Source organism: Siphateles boraxobius, unplaced genomic scaffold (assembly GCF_051911475.1).
Source record: "Siphateles boraxobius isolate OS27281-9 unplaced genomic scaffold, OSU_SipBor_1 29, whole genome shotgun sequence".
NCBI classification, from domain to species: Eukaryota; Metazoa; Chordata; class Actinopteri; order Cypriniformes; family Leuciscidae; genus Siphateles; species Siphateles boraxobius.
This window is the reverse complement of record NW_027508908.1, coordinates 19997563-20017829: the sequence shown is the minus strand read 5'-3', so window position 1 is coordinate 20017829 and position 20267 is coordinate 19997563. Positions and strand designations below refer to the sequence as shown.

At 42.6% G+C, this 20267-nt stretch overlaps 1 protein-coding gene across 12 annotated transcripts in view; it reads right to left on the bottom strand.

Moving 5' to 3' along the window:
• The window catches only part of rims1b (regulating synaptic membrane exocytosis 1b), a 114346-nt gene that overhangs the window by 48150 nt on the left and 45929 nt on the right, over positions 1-20267 (bottom strand). For 10 of the 12 annotated variants that reach the window (XM_077246729.1, XM_077246725.1, XM_077246720.1 and 7 more), the window contains 9 exons: positions 11759-11802; positions 11466-11576; positions 9192-9291; positions 8862-8985; positions 8370-8416; positions 6055-6170; positions 5766-5896; positions 4790-4961; positions 4393-4546 (listed from right to left, as the gene is read on the bottom strand). In XM_077246729.1, the coding sequence (XP_077102844.1) occupies positions 4393-4546; positions 4790-4961; positions 5766-5896; positions 6055-6170; positions 8370-8416; positions 8862-8985; positions 9192-9291; positions 11466-11576; positions 11759-11802 (999 nt within the window). Of the gene's footprint in view, positions 1-4392; positions 4547-4789; positions 4962-5765; positions 5897-6054; positions 6171-8369; positions 8417-8691; positions 8749-8861; positions 8986-9191; positions 9292-11465; positions 11577-11758; positions 11803-20267 lie in introns of all 12 variants that reach the window. The other 2 variants (XM_077246719.1, XM_077246718.1) reach the window with 1 other exon arrangement.

Genomic DNA, 20267 nt, shown 5'->3' with positions numbered 1-20267 from the left:
AGATAACACAGTTAAATCAATTCATTTCATTACCACCATACACATGAGTGTTCCCCGTACGGGCCACCATCTGTAACAAACTTGGCTTACAACTTAAGTAAACCAGTAGTCACTTAAGAGTTCAGGGCACACACAAGGCATGAATGAATAAAGGGAAAAACTGTATCAATGCTTGAAATCAGACAAAGAAAGGCATAAACAGATTACCCAACAAAGTATATTGATAACACAGCAATCAAATCAAGAAAAATAACACTTATCCCAAAGTCCTTGATCAAATAGTCCATGTGTGAGGAGTATTGTCCGGGTTTATGAATCCTTAGTCCTTGCGCCCCAGAAATGAACCACAAATATCCAGCAAAAACGATAATAATCCTCCAAATGTGATGCACAGGCAAAAATACCAAAAACAACCCAAGTCTTCTCTTTAACTCACTTAAAATCACTTAAATCATACCTTTACTTATTTTACAATGCTTTATCCACCTTCACATTTGTAAAACCAAGTATTACTAAAATAGTGTATTTTTCTTAGCCCTAATATAGAAGTGTCACACAATCGGCTCCGGGTTGGTTATTCGGAAGAAGACCAATCGAGCCCGAGGTCTTCCACGGCCTTAGAGAGGACACAGATAATCTCGGTATCCATGCAGGAGCCCCCGCTCATGCTAGCTAGCGTCGACGGGGCGGGGTCGAGAGTGGAGCCCGGCCAGTCGTCCGATGCAGCGTCGATGGACAAGCTGTCATCTATTCCCCCATCGTCCTCGGACGCGCCGAAAGTCACAAGGCCCACCGCTCTGCTAGAGGGGTGTAGGTCCGGCTGGGTGAACTGAACCGGCGGTGGGGAAGGCAAGAGCGGCGGTGAAGCACGCGGAGACTGGCTCGGCGTGACGTCACTGAGCTCAGGTTCAGGAAGCCTCTGTGAGCGGCGCTTTTTCTTGCGCGGCTCAAACAGAGGGGTGGCGGCGATGGGCTCGCTCACGGCGAAAGCGGCGAGGCGAGCCCGCAGTGCGGAGAGACCCAGGTCATCACATTCCGGGCATCCGCCCTTGGTCAAAGCAGCTTCTGCGTGGTCCCTGGTGAACCCAGGCAGCGAGCGCAGATGATGTGACGATCCCCGTCCGGGAGAAGGTCTCTGCACGACACGCAGGAAGGCATTTGAAACAACGCCTCTGAAATTTGCTCTTTTACAAGTGTCGCGGGGCGAACAGATGTAAAGATACTTGCGTGTGTGGCACGCCGGATGGCTCATTAGGATGGCGTTCGAAGGCGGCTGAAGGTGCCGACGTCCTCGTAGCAATCCCGCTGGTATGCTTTTCGACGGCGGCGAAGGCTTCAATAATCCGGAGGATCCAGCGAAGAAGGTGTTCGCTGAAGGTGGTTAAATCTAAAGAACTCTCATGACGGGGCGCCCAATAAATAGCTCTTGGCCACGCCCATCTTGACGGGCTCTGATGCGCGCGGGCGCGAAGCGCGCTCATTGGTCGCGCATTCAGAGTCGCCCCGTCATTGGTTCGAGCAAGTTGCCGCAGCACAGCCAATGAACGAGCTTCCTTCGTTCATTGCTGTCAGCTGTGCAGCTGCAATGCGTTTTACATAAAGACTTCAGTATTCTCGAGAAAAGGAGTTTTCCCATAGCGTAAGCTACTTACGCAATAGGAGAGACCTCTCAAAGGGAACTCCATTTATCGTGCACTTTAATCATCCAAACTCTGGTCTGGTCTGTTTTTTTTTTGTGTGTTTTTTTTTGCTTTATAAATGGCTTTGTACTGTAGCTCAGTCCCAATTACCCTCTTCTCAGTATGCACTGGGGTATGAATAATTAATATGGTTGCATTTTTTGAGCATTTGCTTGATTTATTTATACTGTAGCTGTTGATTTTCTTTTCATGTTTAGTATCTTTTTATGTGATTTCAGGATGCTTCTGTTCATGTACTGTGATGATCAGTTAGCTGCAGAGTTAATCAATTAAACAACATTGCTTATGGAGATGTCCATTAACAAAGTGTTTTTTTGATTATGAGAACGACTACAAAGCCAAGGCATAAAATATGCATAACGATGATAATTTTTTTTTTTAAGATAAACTTTTACCTAGCACAGCAATATACTAACAATGTACTTTTTTTTTTGGATGAAGAAAAATCTTTTAAAAAAATTATGATTGTTTTAAATAATCAAATTATGCTGAGAATTGTCCTGCTTGAGGTGCGTGAGCTGAACAATGAACACCAGTAAACTGAAGTGCTTAATTAACTCTCTAACAATGCAATAAAACCCATCTGCAAAATGTAAAATGAATAACTGAAGAATTCACATTCACAAGTTATGTTTCTTTTTTGAATGTTAATAAGTGCTTAACGTAATATATAAAATGAATGAAAATTTGGTTTCATTTTGATTAACGTCAACAAAATAAGTTGTCACTTAGAATTTTTTAAAATTAATTTGATATGACAAAATATTCACTAAATTTAAAGGCTTTTTTTCACCAAAGGACAAAAACTATGAAAAAATAAAACATATGTTAAAATAGATTATTTCATGAGTGCTTTGTCTCATCAGTGTTTATGAAATGAGCATTCATGTGACGTTGTTAATAGTTTCGGAAAACAAGCGCTTTGTTCTCCATGACATTCTCATAGAAAACATCAAACGAAGCACACAATATTTACCATTTTAAAACCATGTAAATAAAGTACAGTAAATCATTTGTATAACTTTTTTTTTTAGTTTTTGCTACTTAGAAAATCTAAAACAGGGGTTACATATGCAACCAGGTTCACTGTGAAGGGAACGAAATGCTGTGTCATCATGGCGTTGACGCTATGTACAGCAGATTGAGGAAGCTGCTCTGCCGAATCACCTGTCTGCTTGTCTACCTCCAACCCCTCAGAGTCAGATGCAGAATACTATAAAATAACTATTTCTGCCCCATTCTGTGATAAGAAGCCACATCAGTTCACAGAAGGCAGTTATTTCAATCACTCGACCGATGCTATAACATGATTTTGGAAAGAAATGTTGAAATGCTGTTATTCTCATAAATTTATTTGGACGCTGTACTAAGCTAAAAGCTTAGCATTTTAGTCTCCTCTAAATGAAATCACATTACATGGTTTAAAAATGTTTTAAATAAATCTCAGAATTGTATCATTGATTTAATTAATTCTGACTATATGACAACAAGCTGCAAAAGGTTTGCTTTCAAATTAGTCTACAATGTTTGAAGTCCAAGGGCTTCGTGAACTATGTATTTTAATTTGGGTATGCCATTTTTGGTATTTGGGTTCCAAATGGGGACGCAAGTTAACAGGTTAAAGTAATAGTTGTGTTGTTAAAACTTATTTATAATACTGTTGAACTGGACAGTATTTTCTCTCTCCTGGTTATGCAATTCTGTGATTCATTTGCTAAAAAAGAAAGCAAAACACAAAATAAACAAAGTAAAGTTACATTTGACTGACAAGATTGTTTTTTTTTCAAGGTCTCTACAGATATCTCGATACATCGTCACTGTGAATTCTTTTGGCCAAAAAGAATATCGTGACAGCCCTAGTAAATCAGAAAAATCTGACATCGTGACAGCCCTAGGACACACAAGGACTGACCTAGCCTGCTCCTCACCCATACAGAAAATGCATTTCACGTGAGTCGTCCGCCGTAAAAAAGCAAGTGCACTGCATCACACATATCCTGTAGTTCAGTTCTGACATTGTTTTCTAACTCCTGTCTAAAGACTTTAAATACACACACAATACAGGAACAGACACGCTCAACAAACATGCGGCTTCTGAATACAAATAAGCTGACCATGCACATTTTTGGCATCTGCTTCAGACACCAGATCACGCAGGAGCATTCCCATAGCGTTAACGCCATGACGCAGCATCAGAGTTCAACTTCAAAAGGGAACATACTTTATCTAGACATGTAATCAAGTCTTCTAGACCCAAATTGTAAGACATTGTATGGCCAGTAAATATATTTTTGGTGCTAATATAAAATTTTGTGCTGGGTAATGATTAATCGCATCCAAAATAAAAGTTTGTGTTTACATGATATATGTGTGTGTTCTGTGTATAATTATTTTGTCTATATAAATACACACACATGCATGTATATATTTAAGAAAAATATTTATATTTATACTGTATATAATATAAATTATGTACAAATATATATACAGTATATACATGCAAATATTCCTTAAATATATACATGCATATGTGTGTATTTATATATACAAAATAATTATACACCGTACACACATATATATGATGTATATATCACATATATTAAATAATCACGATTAATCGTTGCCCAGCACTATGCAAATTATATACAGTGACACACACATCACTAGCACACATACACTAGCTGATACTTACTTTGCAGTTTTTTACTAGGACTATCTCCATGAACATGTCTGCGGGGGAGGCAGGGGGATGGCTGAGGCAATGGTAGGGATGACACATCATGGGATTGCAATTTGTACCAGTGTGGCTGGTCATCCAATAGAGCTGTTTCTAGCTCAATCAGAATCTGGGCAAAGAGAAAGCCAGAAAGAGGAATATTAACCATGTTAGAATAACTATTTGGAGGCCAAAAGGACCTGTAGGGTCCTGTGGAGTCAAGGGAATTGAACACATTGCTTCACAAATGCACTTTTTGTTGAATTCACTTCTGAAATGAATCCTAACAAATATATTATATGTTGTTCCGAACCTAGATATAGATACATAGATATCTTACTGTCAAGACAAAATAATTGAAGCACACACACACCTCTCCCATAAATTCACTTTCTTCTTCCTGGACTCTGGGCTGGTCCCAAACAGTGATCTCCAACATGCGCTCTCTGAAGTCTCTGCGGTGGATGTGAGAGTACAGGAACGTCTGGTTCCATTTTGGCTCTGCACTCTTCTTCACCGTTTTCGTCCTTCTCTTGCTCTTGTCACTAGAGGAATGTAGTGTGTTTAAAAGAGTGTGTACACTGCAAAACTTTGCAAATTTCTCCCAAAAATCAGCACAAAAAAGCAGATTCCATTTCCACCTGCTTATTATTCAATCTTTTAACATGGAATGAATTTCATAAACTCAGCATTACCCAAAATGAAAAATGCAAGTGAGTTCTTACAGTACAAAGCTAGTGCATTGATAAATATATCATGAAAGAAAGAAAAGAAAATACAAAACCATTCCAAATAGTTAAAACATTTAAAATAATACAAATATTTCTGAGACCACTTATCTACAGTACTGTTCAAAATTTACGGTTGGTAAGATTTCTTAGGTGATTTTGAAAGAAGTCTCTTATGCTCATAATGACCTTTATCTTTGATACAATCTTTATTTAATCATAAATAGAGTGAACTGTAACGTGAAATATAATTACAATTTAAAATGATGCATATTTTACTGTGATTCAGCAAAGTAGACTTTTCAGCAACCATTGCTCCAGTTTTCAGAATCACGCGATACTTCAGAAATCATTGTATTATGCTGTTTTGGTACTTAAGAAACATTTCTAATTATCATCTTTGAAAATAGAAGTGCTGATTAATATTTTGTGGATTCTTTGATGAAAAGAAAGTTAAATAGAACAGCACTTGTTCTGGAATATCATTTTTTTGTAAAACTTTACTTGCTGAATAAAAGTATAATTTCTTTCAAAATGAACAAAGAAACAAACAAATGTTACTGACCTGAAAAATACCCTTGAAAAAATTCTGTAAATTTGAATGTATTTTACATTTTTTACCTTCTATCAGGAAGAAAATACATTTTGACGTAGGGATTTCTGGGTCGTCCGTCAGGTCGAGGGGGCAGTTCTCGTGCTTGTAGGACATTCACAATAAGCTGATGGCCCACTTTATCATACCATAATTTCACCTTGGTAAAAAGAAATTACACTTTCTCAAAGTTCACAAAATATTGGCTATACATTATTTAAATATGAGCTAGCAGATAAAATGTCATCACCAAACTACCTTCCTTTTCAGTTGAGAAAACGGCTAAATATTTTCTCTGCAAAGTGGTTTTACACTTACCGACAGCTGGCCTGGCAGGACCAGAGGGAGGTCTCTCAACATCCCGGGACTAGTCGGTGACATTACAGAGATGGATGGATGGATCTTTTGAGATTCTTCTATAGAACTCGAACCAGCTGTAAGTTTAAATATATTACATGTTAAATGTGCAACTGTAAAGATGTATTGCATGCTTATTTGGAGAAATGTCTTAATAACAAGGACAAAATTAGGAAAATGATAATTCGTGCAAATGTGTCAATTTTGATAGATTTAGTTTCAGTCAATCAGATTAATTTATTTTAAATATTAAAAGTCAATTTTACTCTTACTAAAGTTATATCTAATTTTATTCTATAAAAATAACATTTTAGTTTACAAGAGTGTGAAATTAAATAAAATATCGTAAATTTAAATAATAACATAACAAGGAGTACACTATTTTAATGAAAATATTGAAAAATTCTTTACGCTTTATTATTCATTGTTAGTATATTAACCCTTTGATGCACAACATGGGTCTAAAGTGACCCGACTGAGTTTTCCTTTTATATCTTTGCAAGAAATTCATTTCGTCATTCAGTATTCCAGGTATTCCTCAATTAGATTGTTTTAGGTCTTTACATATCCTATTCACCTGCCACACATTTCACAACTCAACACGCCCTGCTTTTGTATATTTCATGCATGTCAGTCTTATTTTATAATTCTTTTTTTGTCACAGAAAATATTAGATATTTTGTGAAAGACAACTGGATATAATATTTGAACGTTTAGGCTAACGTTACTGTGACCTTGAAATCCATTACTAGTGAGAAAGAGAAACATGTCCAATACTATTAGCTTGCTGTTGACATATTCTTTTCTATCTAATGTTAGCTAGGTCAACAAAATAAAATTTGAAATAGAACGTTATTATATATACAAGTATATATTGCGGTATATATCAGAATTTGGATTCAGTGGTAACATGACCATGATAAGCTATGGTTGAAGAAGGGGAAGGCAGTTGTCCTCCTGAGCACCATGCATGATGAAAAAATGTGGATGATAACAGTGTTAAGAAACCAGAAATTATCCAATACTACAATGTGCTGAATGAGCTGCACGGTCGAGAAGCTTGTCATCCCCCATATGAAGAGGTGCTTGGAGGACACCTCCAAAAAAAACTAGGATGTCGTTCGGAAAAAAAGTAGGGGTTTAACTCACGGCATCCTGGCCAAATTTGCCCATTGTCCTCCTAATCATCCCCATATATACAGTACTGATTGGCTTCATCACTCTGTCTCCTCTCCACCAATAAGCTGGTGTGTGGTGGGCGTTCTGGCGCACTATGGCCGCCGTCGCATCATCCAGGTGGATGCTGCACTTTGGTGGTGGTCGAGGAGATTCCCCCCTAACATGTAAAGCACTTTGAGTTCAGACAAAAGCGCTATTTAAATGTAATTAAAAAACAGGAGGACATCAGCAGGAGGGCCAATCGAAGAGTGCACCAGGCCCGTGTGCAACGAGCACAAACGCGTAGTTGTCATTTGTGAGACATGTAAGCACTGAGATGGCAATTTAAGATGGCGCTGTACCCGTGTGATTTTATTCACACATTTGTCAGTTTTTTTTTTCATTCAGTTACATTCACCACAATTCACTACAGTTGCACTACACTACAGTTCAATTTCAGTGTTATCTGTTATATGTGTGTTATGTGTGACAAAGTGGCCAATAAACATATTTCAAGTGTTACAGTATATGTGTTGATCTAAATAACTGCGAAATTGGTTATTTTAACAAAAAGTTTTCTTTATTCTTTTGTTTTATCACGCTTGTATAGATGGGTCATTTTTGACCCATGTGTTTAAACTTGATGTATTAACACAAAACCTAGGAAATATTAAAATATAAATTTGTGATCATAGAAAACAAGATATTTTGAATATGCATAAATCATAAATTAATAGATCATGGAATATTAAATGCTGAAATAAAGTAATTTCAAAAGATGGAACAAAAAAATGCCAAGCCATGCATGAAATAACACGAAATGAATATTGGTCTTTTTAGACCCATGTTGTGCATTAGAAGGGGTTTGCATAGCTTGTGCATCAAAGGGTTAACAAATTTTTTTTTTAATGTGATGACCAAAGAAAATGTGTTAATGACTATTTTCACAAGTAATTTGTGATTAATGTGATTAACACTGCTCTCATGTAAAAAACAATTATGACTGTCCATAATTCCACTCCTCTTTCACCACATGGAAAAAAGCCACGTGTCCCATTTAAGGCGGTTTCAAATGCATAAATGTGAGTAAATGATGACAGAATTTTCACAAAACCTACTTGATTCTAGAGGAGGATGTGATGTCCCTGGAAGTCTTGGTGTATCTCTGTAGGAAAATTTAAACACAGGAAAAAAAAAAGTCAGATGACAGATCATTAGCTTCTCTCTGTGTCAGTTTTTACACACACATAAACACTGACTTGACTGCATTTCCCCTTTTGAGACATCATGGAAACACTGTCCAGTCAGAGGAAAGAATAGGGAACCAAAGGATCGCTGATGCAATGTCTGAACAGTTTTAACTATGAGACGAGGGTCTGGAGGATGTAGGGTGACAATGGGGACACTGGGAGGAATAACACTCTCAGATACTTTACTTACTGATATGCTCTATAGACCTTTTTCAAGAAGTTTTTGGACAGAATACGTTGAATACATCTTTAACATGCAACAGGAAGAAAAATCATTGGAGTCACTCATAGATCCAGATATTTGTTTTCTTTTATATCATTTCCAAACCATGTTTGATTTTTGTGCTTTGTTTAGCTTACCCAATTGGTCTGGACACAACTATTTCCACTTGAGGTGCCGACTGGGACTCTAGAATAATATTGTACACTTCCTTTTTAGTTGCTCCAGGCAAAGCCTTTCCATTCCACTGCAACACCTCATCGCCTGAAATCAAAAAAAGAAACTATTTAACACTTGGCGGTGTTCTGCATAGGCAGACTGACTGAATAATGAGCTGTGAAAAATGTACATGCAACCAAAAATATCAACAGAGTTCTAGCAAAAGACATTAATAAAGCTATGGTCGAACTAATATTTTAAAATACTGCAATTTTCTTAAATAGTAAGCCAAATTCAAATAATCATAATACCTGCTCGTAAATGGCCTACAATGTCAGCCAAGCTTCCTTTCTTTACTTTGGTGATAAAGGCCCCCAGTCTCCCTGATTCCGTCATTTTCCCACCAACCACCTGGACAGGACAGATGACAGAGTCAACCATGTTTACTCACAATCTACAAAAACAACCTAACTACTGTTCTCAAGCTTCTTTACATATTTTTTTTGTTGTAAAGTATGGCACTAGCCACACTACGGTTATAGGATTGACTTCAAGAGAACACACAAACTGATAAACTGCTTTACTTGAATACACTGTAATGGCTGTGTCACATTGGACGCACAAACTGGGCGGAAGTGCAGAAGCTGTGCATATACAGAGTGGAAGCAGCAAGCGCCCGTTATGCTTTTACACTGCAGTTTAACCGCGGCTTGTGTACAGCAAATACAGACAAGTATTGTCCATTGTGTCACCTTTTTCACGTGCATTGATTTATGATGTGATTTATGACACACTTCTGTGATGTGACCGTGTTTCCCTGCCACACATACATGCATACGGCATGCTGTATATATGTATATAGTTTATATGATAAAAGTAATCTTAAAGTTAAGATATACCTCTAGTTTTATTTATTTAAACAGACTTTTGAAGTTTGGCCATGTGTTTCTGAGTATTTTTTTTCACAGTGCTGAAAGTCATAGGGACTGTGAAACACGGGACACTTATATGATTTTATGGTGAAATTTGTTATTTTTGCGTAAATGCAATGTAAATGTGCTAATCTGTTAATATGGCACCTGAAAAAATGTGTGCATTTTGTAAATGTTGGAGAATCTTTTATATGTCTGTAAATGTTTTTATAAAAGCTTGTGCTGCTTACACTCTGCTTAATGTGAAACAGGTGTCACTTTGGATAAAATGTCCGCCAAATGCATTAATAGGGTAAAGAAGTATGAAAAAACAAAAGATTTTAGATGTAAGTGAATTAAGGAAATAAAAAATATCATGAGTATAAAGACTATTTAGTACCTTAAAAACACCAGAACAAGAACAGTAGAAAAGCATACTTATGAATAAGATTGTACAGATTAAATAATGCAAATGTTTAAATTGTTTCCATGTTCTATATATTCCATATAATCTCCATGTATATTTTAAGACCACTGTAAATTGTTAAAATAAAGAAATCTTTCAAACCCTGAGTTTGACTACTTAAAAACCACAGAACATTTTAAAAAAAAGAGTCCAAATGGAGGAAAAGCTTGAGGGTCTTAATGGTAAGATTTGGAAAAATGTTGGAGAAGTAAAAAATCCAGGGATCCTGTGGGGTTCTGATTTGAATGCAACATACATACATAAATAAATATGTATGTATGCATGTAAAAATTAGCAAAGCTAGAAATGATATTGCATCCGAAATTTTAAAATTTGGTTTAAAATTTAAAAGAACATCATATTTTTCATTGTTTCATTTACTTTATTTATAAAGCACAATTAAAACAATGTGATGTTGACCAATGTGCTGTACAAACACAAAATAAAATTGCATAATAAAATGTATTTTCAGACAATACAATGACAAACAAATATCTGTGAAGAGCCTCTTACCAATTAACCTACTGATCCAAATGCTAATTTTAGCAAATGAAATTTTAAATTTCGCTTAAAATAACTTAAAGAGGGAGCAAGTCTAAGGTGTAAAGATAATTATTCCAGCTCTTTGGAGCTCCCACAGCAAAGCCCGATCACCACTCAATTTTAATCTAGTTCTTGGAATGTCTAGGATCATCTGATTTGCTGATCTAAGAGACCTAGAAGGTTTATTTATATGAAGGAGATGCACAGGATATGGTGGGGCCAAATTATGCAATAATTTAAAATCAATTCTGAACTGCACAGGCAACCAATTTAGTGAGGCTAAAATCGGTGTTGCATGCTGCTTTTTGCGAGTCCCTATTGAAAGTCTACCAGACGCATTCATAACCAATTGAAGCCGATTCAATAGTACTTGGCTGACACCTACATATAGCGGGTTACAATAATCCAATCGTACAGAAATAAAATGTCTATATTTGTATATTGTAACCACATCAACAATAGAACTAAAATCATTTAATTTATTTTGTTAGCATTATTCCTGTATTATTCATCATAATCTGTCACATCTGGCGCCAATTTCTTTCACCTGCAAAATTTCACTGAGCAATGGTAAAATTGACCACACCTTTGGTGTAGTACAACCCTTCAAGCGCAATTCAGGGACAATGTTATTAGCTGGTGTAAACTGTCATTGACAAGCTCACCTTCAGACCCAGTAGGGAACCTGCTTCTCGTGGCATGGTGGAGCGCTTACTTAAAGTGATGCGGCCAATCAAATGATCTCCCTCTTTGGATGGCTGCCAGCTCACTGGATGCTGTGAGGAACAGAACAATGCTTTTCAGTCCCATTAATGCTGAAAATACACGAACTGACACACATTTCAGAGAGTTCAGCTACAGAAACACTCTGTAATCAAACAACTTATGTGTCTGCTATTATGCCCATTGCCACTGATACATGTTTGCAATATGATTAAAATCAAATTGAAATACTTACATGCCACACAGTGGGATCCAGAGGATGACAGTCCCAGTCACCTACTGTATGAAAATTGACATTATAATTATGGTTGGAAATCGAATTAAGATTCCAATTCTGCAATCGAATACTTAAGGTCAGAAATTGCACAGAAAGCTGCCTCTCAAACTGAATAATGCACACGATACTGAACTGAGTTTTCTTCCGCATGTTTGAATGGACAAATACACACAAAAATATGTCAAAATATCCTCGTAAACACAGTCGGTTATGTCTTAAGTCAGGGGTAGACAAGTTCGGTCCTTGAGAGCCGCTGTCCTGCAGAATTTAGTTCCAACCCTAATCAAACAAACCTGAACAAGCTAATCAATGTCTTCAGGATTACTAAGACTATATGCAGGTGAGGTTTATTTCAGTGTTGGAGCCAAACTCTGCAGGACAGCGGCTCTCTAGGACCGAACTTGCCTACCCCTGTCTTAAGTGAACATAACAGTTTACAAAGAAAACCCATGTGTAACAGTATATAAGATCAGCTGCAAGTGACAGCAGCCTAATATTCCTGCTGCTGCACCACTTGCTATAATAAAGTTAATCAAACAACAAAAGAAAAAGCTAAATAACTTTTGTAACTATATTTGTAATGTATATTTTATTTATAAAGTGCAGTGTTATTTTACATTTGATTACGGTTTCCTGACAGGATGATTTTCACGGGAAATTGCATGTATGCGTCATATTTGCGTACATACATTATAATAAAGTACATGTTTTGTCAGAACCATAAATAGAGAAGTGTTACTTGGGCTACTTTGACGCATGTATGGTGTGGGAGTGGCATAGGTTAGTTGTCACAACGAGTGAGAAAGGTTGACATCGAACACGCTAAATCTCGAACCTCTGGGTATAACCCATTTTAAACAAACGGCAAATTGAGGAGAGTCTCCTGGCAAAAAGAGAACATGACAGAGCACACAATAAATTGAGAATCAACATTGGCTGGGCTTTTTGGGGATGGCTAGAACTGAGTGATTTGAAATGTTGTAAAAAGCGATGCAGAGATGGCGTTTTTATTACTCAACAAGTGGATATGTTTTTTATTGAAAAGATAAATTGCCATATGTAGCTCTAAAACAGAGTTCACTGTAAAGTATTATCTATTGTGAAGGGCCATTTCATTATGGTTGTTGTAACGCTGCGCTGAAATTTATTTTCAAGGAAGTATTGTGTCTATTAATGGGTAAAGCTACAGTAATGTCTTCAGCAATTCAGCTTGAGATCCTTTCCATCTAAACTGGTTATATCTCTTAAGCCTAGGGTTGAATGTTTTATAAGCAGTAGGATAATCTCTGTCTCTTTTTTTAGTTAGATAAAGAACGTCCTGGTTGCGTATGCAACCCACCGTTCCCTGAAGGAGGGAACGGAGGACGTAGTCGACGCGACTGAAATGTGATCCCTTTCAGTCGATAACGTCGGACGTAGTCGACGCGACTGAAATGGGATCACGCTAGGGAGCCTATCATCTTCGATTACTATTGAACGAGCCAATGGAATTTGGCGTGCGTGATTTGCATCACACACTCCGCCCCCGCGGCGCGGGTATAAATACGGAAGTGGATGCACGCACTAGTTGCTTTTCGCTGAGGAGCCGAGAGTAACCCGGGGTCAGCGGTGGTCCAGCGGTAGTGGCAAGGGGACTACGTCCTCCGTTCCCTCCTTCAGGGAACGGTGGGTTGCATACGCAACCAGGACGTTCCCTTTCAGTCGATAACGTCGGACGTAGTCGACGCGACTGAAATGGGATCAACCATTGAACACGCCACTAACGCTGCCACCTTCCAGTGCCTAAACCAAAGCCTCCTGATGCCCCCGCAAACTTAAGGCGGGGAAGGACAGGGCTTAGGCCAGGGAAGTCACTGCTGTTCCTACAGGACCACTGGGAAAGCGTTCCCCGTACGTTGGAAGGAAGGGACGCTGCGGAAGCCACATCCAACCCAGAGGGAGGTAATGTGGAGAATACACATATGAACTGGGCGGCAACCGGGCAGTCTAACATATGGAATGTCACTGGGGTGGCTCCAGCCTAAGACGGGGGGAGACACACCGGACAGTGACGGCAGAGAGACTCTGCCGAGGGAAGACACGGGCTCACCGCAGGGAGCCGTATCGTGGAAGAATACACATATGGGGTCACCGAAGGGACCGCAACATATGGACCCAGCCTAACACAGGTTCCACACTGCTTACGAGTGGTAGGCCTAACACCAGACGTTCCGCACGTCCGACGTCGGAGGGGTGTGGAGGAACTCAACAGGGTTCAATTTTAAGGGAACTCAACTGGAGTAAAAAGGCGCACGTATCCAGTCCATAGGAGGGGAATGGCGCAGCAAGCCGACACTTGAACCGGGCTCACGGTGAAACTGGCTTCATGAGAAGGGAGCCCACGGGAAGCAGCGGTTCAACCAGGTGTCGTCCAGCCCCCAACTCTAGAATCTGTTTAGCAAAGTATATCGTCAACGCCCAGGCGGAGCCCTTTACACTCATCATAGAGGAGCTCAACACCTAAGTGGACATGTTGCATCTCGGATCTTTGCCGAAATGAAGGCAAGCACTAAGTGCAACTTTGCATGGAAACAGCCTTCCCTCTCTGCTGAATTCCAACAGATATTTGAAGAGCTGGTCTGAGGTCTATGACTTGCATTCTGTACACGTCCAAGCAAACGGACAGAGAAGCCAGGGCTGGATCTGCCTCCTCCAGGGCAGCGCTTGCAGGCTCACCACCTGCTCCTATTACGGGAGAGGTAGGAACCTTGGGCACAATCCGAGCCGGGGTCTCAGCCTGTGAGAGTTAGCCGGCCCAGACTCCAGGCACAATACGTTGACCGAAAGCGAGCAAGTCCCTACCCTCTAGTAGAGACCACGCGAGCAGGAGAACTGATATAACAGAATTTTTAACTCACTACCTGCAGTGGCTCAGGGGCGGTCTCTGCAGTGCAGTCGCACCAGGGACAAGGCCCAAGAGGATAAAGAGGGACACAAGGATTTACAAGACCTTGCTCCTCAGGAACCTGACGACCAGAACGTGCTTCTGCATACTTCTGCAACACGATGAGCGTCGTTTAAACACCGAGGCAACATCATTTTGAGGGTGATTCAGGAAAACAGCCTACTGCAACCCATTTTGCAGGAAAGAGAGCACTGAAGTGATCGAAAGCTTTCAGGATCTCCTCAGGAGAGAAGACGCACTCAACGACTAGGTTCCACTTCTAAAGGCGTAAGCACGCTACCCAATTCTAGGGGGTGCTCGCAGAAGTGATGGTAACTATCACATGTCTTGTGATAGCCACCTGAACCTCCGCGTTCAGATGTAAGACCGCCCGGAATCTCCGGGGGAAGAACGCGTGTGCCATCGTGCCCCGTCCCCGAAAGAGTTTCCAGGGGAAGTCAGGAAGGCTGTTGAAGGGAACCAGGTCTAGTTGGGCCAATAAGGGGCAACTATGAAGACCTGTTCCTCTCCTGACATGGCACGTAGGTGCAAGTGACGGGCGCAAAGGACAGGAGCATTGCTCAACACAACATGTGAAGATCACTGGGCTTCAGGAGCATTTTCTGCTCAGCACTTGGGTGTGACAAGTTCACTGAGCTTCAGGAGCATTCCTGCTCAACACCTGAGTGTGATAAACTCACCGAGCTTCAGGAGCATTTCTGCTCAACACCTGAGCACGAAGAACCTCACTGAGCGACAGGAGCATTTCTGCTCAGCACTTGAGTGTGACAAGTTCACTGAACTTCAGGAGCATTCCCTCACTGAGCTTCAGGAGCATTTCTGCTCAACACTTGAGTGCGAAGAATTTCACTGAACGACAGGAGCATTTCTGCTCAGCACTTGAGTGTGACAAGTTCACTGAGCTTCAGGAGCATTACTGCTCAACACCTGAGTGTGATAAACTCACTGAGCTTCAGGAGCATTACTGCTCAACACTTGAGTGCGAGGAACTTCACTGAGCACCAGGAGCATTTCTGCTCAGCACTGCGTGTGATGAATTCACTGCGCTACCTGTGATGGACTCACTGAGCTACAGGAGCATTGCTGCTCAACACCTGAGTGCGATGAACTTCACTGAGTTTCAGGAGCAACTCTGCTCAACATGAAGTGTGATGATCTCACTGACCTGAGCAGCGCAAGGCGACCCTGAGTCGCCGTCACTTCTTAGAAGGCTCACTGGGGTTAAACGTATTCTGCGGGCCCCTGGGACAGCTGGGACCCCGTGTTTGTCCAAGGGTAGTCCGCTCGGTTTACTCAAACACTGGCGGAAAAATAAAACCGGGGGGGCAATTGAGCGGCCCCGGAATGGTCAAGACCCAGCGGACCCAGGGGATGGAGTCTCCACTTGCCCTGGCTATAACTGTCGTGAGGCTCGATGGCGGCACGATTGAGTAAGCGGGAGGGGTGGAACAAGGCGCCCTCAGAAGCGTCTGACTCCAAGGAGGAGGTGACGGGAGAGTTTGTGACACCCGCAATGTCTAACAACTCGAGGCACGAATGCCCGTGTAGTCGGGGGTCGCCCAGGCCCCCGTTAAAACACGCCCTTTGTACATGGCCCCTCTGCTGAGGAGGGTTTGGCAGCAGACCGGGATGAACTATAGTCACACAGGGTGAGCTGCTCTGCCACGGTCACCTCGGGACTCGATCGTAAAGCTAGCGCTGAAGCGGTCACATACGGAGGAAGCCAACTTAGGCTGTCGCTATCGTATACCCCAGGAGCCTCTGAATCTTTTCAGTGGGACCCTTTCTCACTTCAACCCCAGCTGAACACATTCTCACTGGAGAGACGTGTTGGATCGAGTACCTCTCCAAAACTGAAACAGAGATACTCAGCCCGTGGGCGAGATTACTCTCTTCCAGCTGACCTGAAGACCCAACGGGCTCTGGAGCACTCGAGGGGAAGGACACCACGTGTCCTTCAGGCCAAAGCTGCAGACCAATCTTGGGCCAAGATGGTCACAACCCACCACCTAGTAGCACGAAGAACGAGTTTACAACTGGCCTTCGTACCGGCTGGAGGAGCGGCTATATCAAATCCTTCGCCAGCAGGATAAGATAAGCACGCCCAAGTCAGGAGCACTGCTCAACACCTGGTGTGAAGAATATCACTGAATTTTCAGGAGCACGTCTGCTCAACACCTAATGTGATGTTACTATCACTGACCTGAGCGGGGTCGCCGAGCCTGAGGTGGGGCAGCAAAGTAGAGACAGTGGTGTTAGTGTGCAGTGCAACACTTACCTGTCTCCACCAGCGGCAGGGGACGTGAGAAGGCGGATGACCGGGTCCTCGAACGCCCCAAGCTGCCTGTTGGCGACCAAGGGAAGCTGGGGGATGTAAGGCTATTATACAGGGTCACATCCGCCATACTGGCCCACTTGGGACTCAGGAATAGAAAAATTGCTCTTTTTCTGAATATGTGGGTACCGCTGACCCCGTTTTTATAGGGGCCAGCGGCGGAACAGACACACACATAACAAAAAACTCCAGCCGGCCCTCCAACCAGCCAGAGGGAGTGGATCGGCGACCACTCCACAAGCAACTCCTCCATCCCTGAGAGCCCGTCCAGGTTCAGCGTTTTCTTTTGCGCTGGAACTTACCACCTGGCTTGGCAGCGCCTGGAGCGGGCTGGGCGCCCCTTCCGCGGCCGGCTCCGCGCCGGAACCTGGGTGAAGGCTGCTGCGGTGGTTCGGCGGGAGCTGAGGCGGCTGCAGGCGGACGCCCACGGCGACGAGCAGGCGGAGGATCTGACCTCGGGGGGCGGGTGAAGGCAGCAGCGTCCCTCCGAGGCAGGATGTGCCGGATGGCCTCCGTCTGCTTCTGAGCTGTAGAGAACTGTTGGGCAAAGTTCTCCACAGCGTCGCCGAATAACCCAACCTGGGAAATGGGAGAGTCCAGGAACCGAACCTTGTCCGCATCTCTCATATCGGCCAGGTTGAGCCAGAGATGGCGCTCCTGGACCACTAGTGTGGACATCGCCGAACCCACCGCGCGAGCTGCAACCTTCGCCGCCCGGAGGGCGAGGTCAGTTGCAGTGCGGAGCTCACCCATGAGCTCAGGGTCCGAACTACCCTCGTGCATGTTCATGAGTGCCTGGGCCTGGTGGACCTGGAGCAACGCCATGGCATGCAAGGAGGAAGCGGCTTGCCCACAAGCTTTGTAAGCCTTGCCCGTAAGAGCGGACGAGAACTTACAGGCTTTAGAGGGGTGACGAGGATCACCTCTCCAGGAAGCGGCCGCCGTTGGGCATAACTGCATCGCAACGGCCCGCTCCACCGGAGGGATAGCCTCGTAACCCTTCACCGCTCCCCCATCAAGGGTAGTGAGAGGGGAGGAGCTACTCAGGCGGTTTCTGGCAGAGAAAGGTGCCATCCATGCCCTCGTAAGCTCCTCATGCACTTCAGGAAAGAAAGGAACCGGGGCGGCGGACTGAGAACCAGTACGGCCCGCCCCGATATACCAATCATCCAACCGAGACGGCTCGGGACACGGTGGAGGGTTCCACACGAGCCCTACCGCCTCGGCGGCCTTTTTCAGCATAGCTGACATCTCTGGATCTGGCTCGGGCAACACTGGTCTCCCGGAGGGAGGCAGCGCAGCCGAGTCATCATCTCCAGAGTTCAGCTCCCCCTCCGATGCTGCGATTGACAACGTATCCCCTGGAGGGGCCCCAAATGACACGGCTGGCCCGTCCATTACAGAGGGACCAGCGGGATCAATGGGGAGCTCCACCGGTTGCGGTGTGAAAGAGGAGTGAGGGACCCACGGGGCGTGGCCGGGCGGATTACCCCTCACTGTGATCCTCAGATCACCCAGCTTGGACGGCACCCCAGTCCTCCTCTGGGAAGGTAACCCAGAGGAAGAACAGGGGCGGGGCCCAGACGTGGGGACTGCGCCAACGCTTTTAACGAAGGCGAGTCTAGATCTCAACACCGAGATGGACATGTTCCCGCAGTGAGAACATGTCTCATCCACGAAAGCTGCCTCAGCATGCTGTAAGCCCAAACATGCGACACAACTTTCGTGACCGTCAGAAGGGGATAGTGCCAGACCGCACCCAGAAACGCACGGATGGAATGGCATCTTGAAAAAGACGCACTCACACCCGTGTTGCTCTTTTAGGAAATGGGACCGTCACCAGTGCCGGAGCACACAGGGAATGACCGCGGCAAACACTGAATAGTCTTTCAACTAACAGTGAAGCACTCACTTCTCGCCCTCTAACCAACCGTCAACACACAAACAAACAGTAGAAATTTGATGCTGTTAAAACAGCAGTTGAGAGCTGAGAAGCTCGCGATCACCGCTGCACCACGCTGTAGAACACCAACACTGGAGAGGTCTTCCCGCAAGAACACCGACACACTCGCTCGTTGAACACAACAGCACTCTTCAGAGACATCAAAGACGAACGGCTCCGAAGCGAAAGGCAACTAGTGCGTGCATCCACTTCCGTATTTATACCCGCGCCGCGGGGGCGGAGTGTGTGATGCAAATCACGCACGCCAAATTCCATTGGCTCGTTCAATAGTAATCGAAGATGATAGGCTCCCTAGCGTGATCCCATTTCAGTCGCGTCGACTACGTCCGACGTTATCGACTGAAAGGGATCACATTTCAGTCGCGTCGACTACGTCCGACGTTATCGACTGAAAGGGAACCATATTTATCCACATAGTTACACAGAGCTGAAGCACAACCAAAACAATGTTCTTTAGCAAAATGCATGCAGTTTTGTTTTATAACCTCTAGAGGACCAAAAGGAACATAGTGTACCTTTAATGTTAACGTTAACCCTGCTTTGTGAGGAATTATCCTCTTGAATTCTGAGATATATGTGTCTTTGAGAGTTCAAAGGTTCAGATCCAGATAAGTTTGATATTGACTCCTTCAGGCCACACACAAAGAAAATAATACACAGCAATGCTAAGACTGTCAAACTAAATTTGGAGCAAATGTACTTGTGTATTATAAAAGTCAATGTAAAAAGGAGTATTTTATTAATCTGACTCTGCCTGTCAGTCATTTTTGCTGATGTCAAATTGAATAAATTCCTTTACAGCATTAAGAAAAATTAACTGTTTTCAACAATTAAATGCATGCGTAATTTTGACAGCCCTAATCAATAAATGTTTGTGGTTTAAAAAGGCTCAGCATTTGACATTTACCATACAGGAATAGGGAATTCTCCCACTTTAGAAACAGTATTTAATGATAGTATCATAAAGATTAGCTAGATTTACACGAATGCTATAAATTAATAGAGTTCATTTAACTTAGGGGCGGGATATAAAAGAGTATATCTGCCTTCAGCAACAAAGGTGAGAGATGTTTAAAATGCCAAACCCCAAACAAGATAATATACAGCCTACTATAAAATTTTACAGTTTCATTTGATCATCTTGATTGCATTCCTAAAACTGTCGTACAACTTTAATGTATAGTACTACGCAGCACCCAAGAACACCCTCTGCACATATTGAATG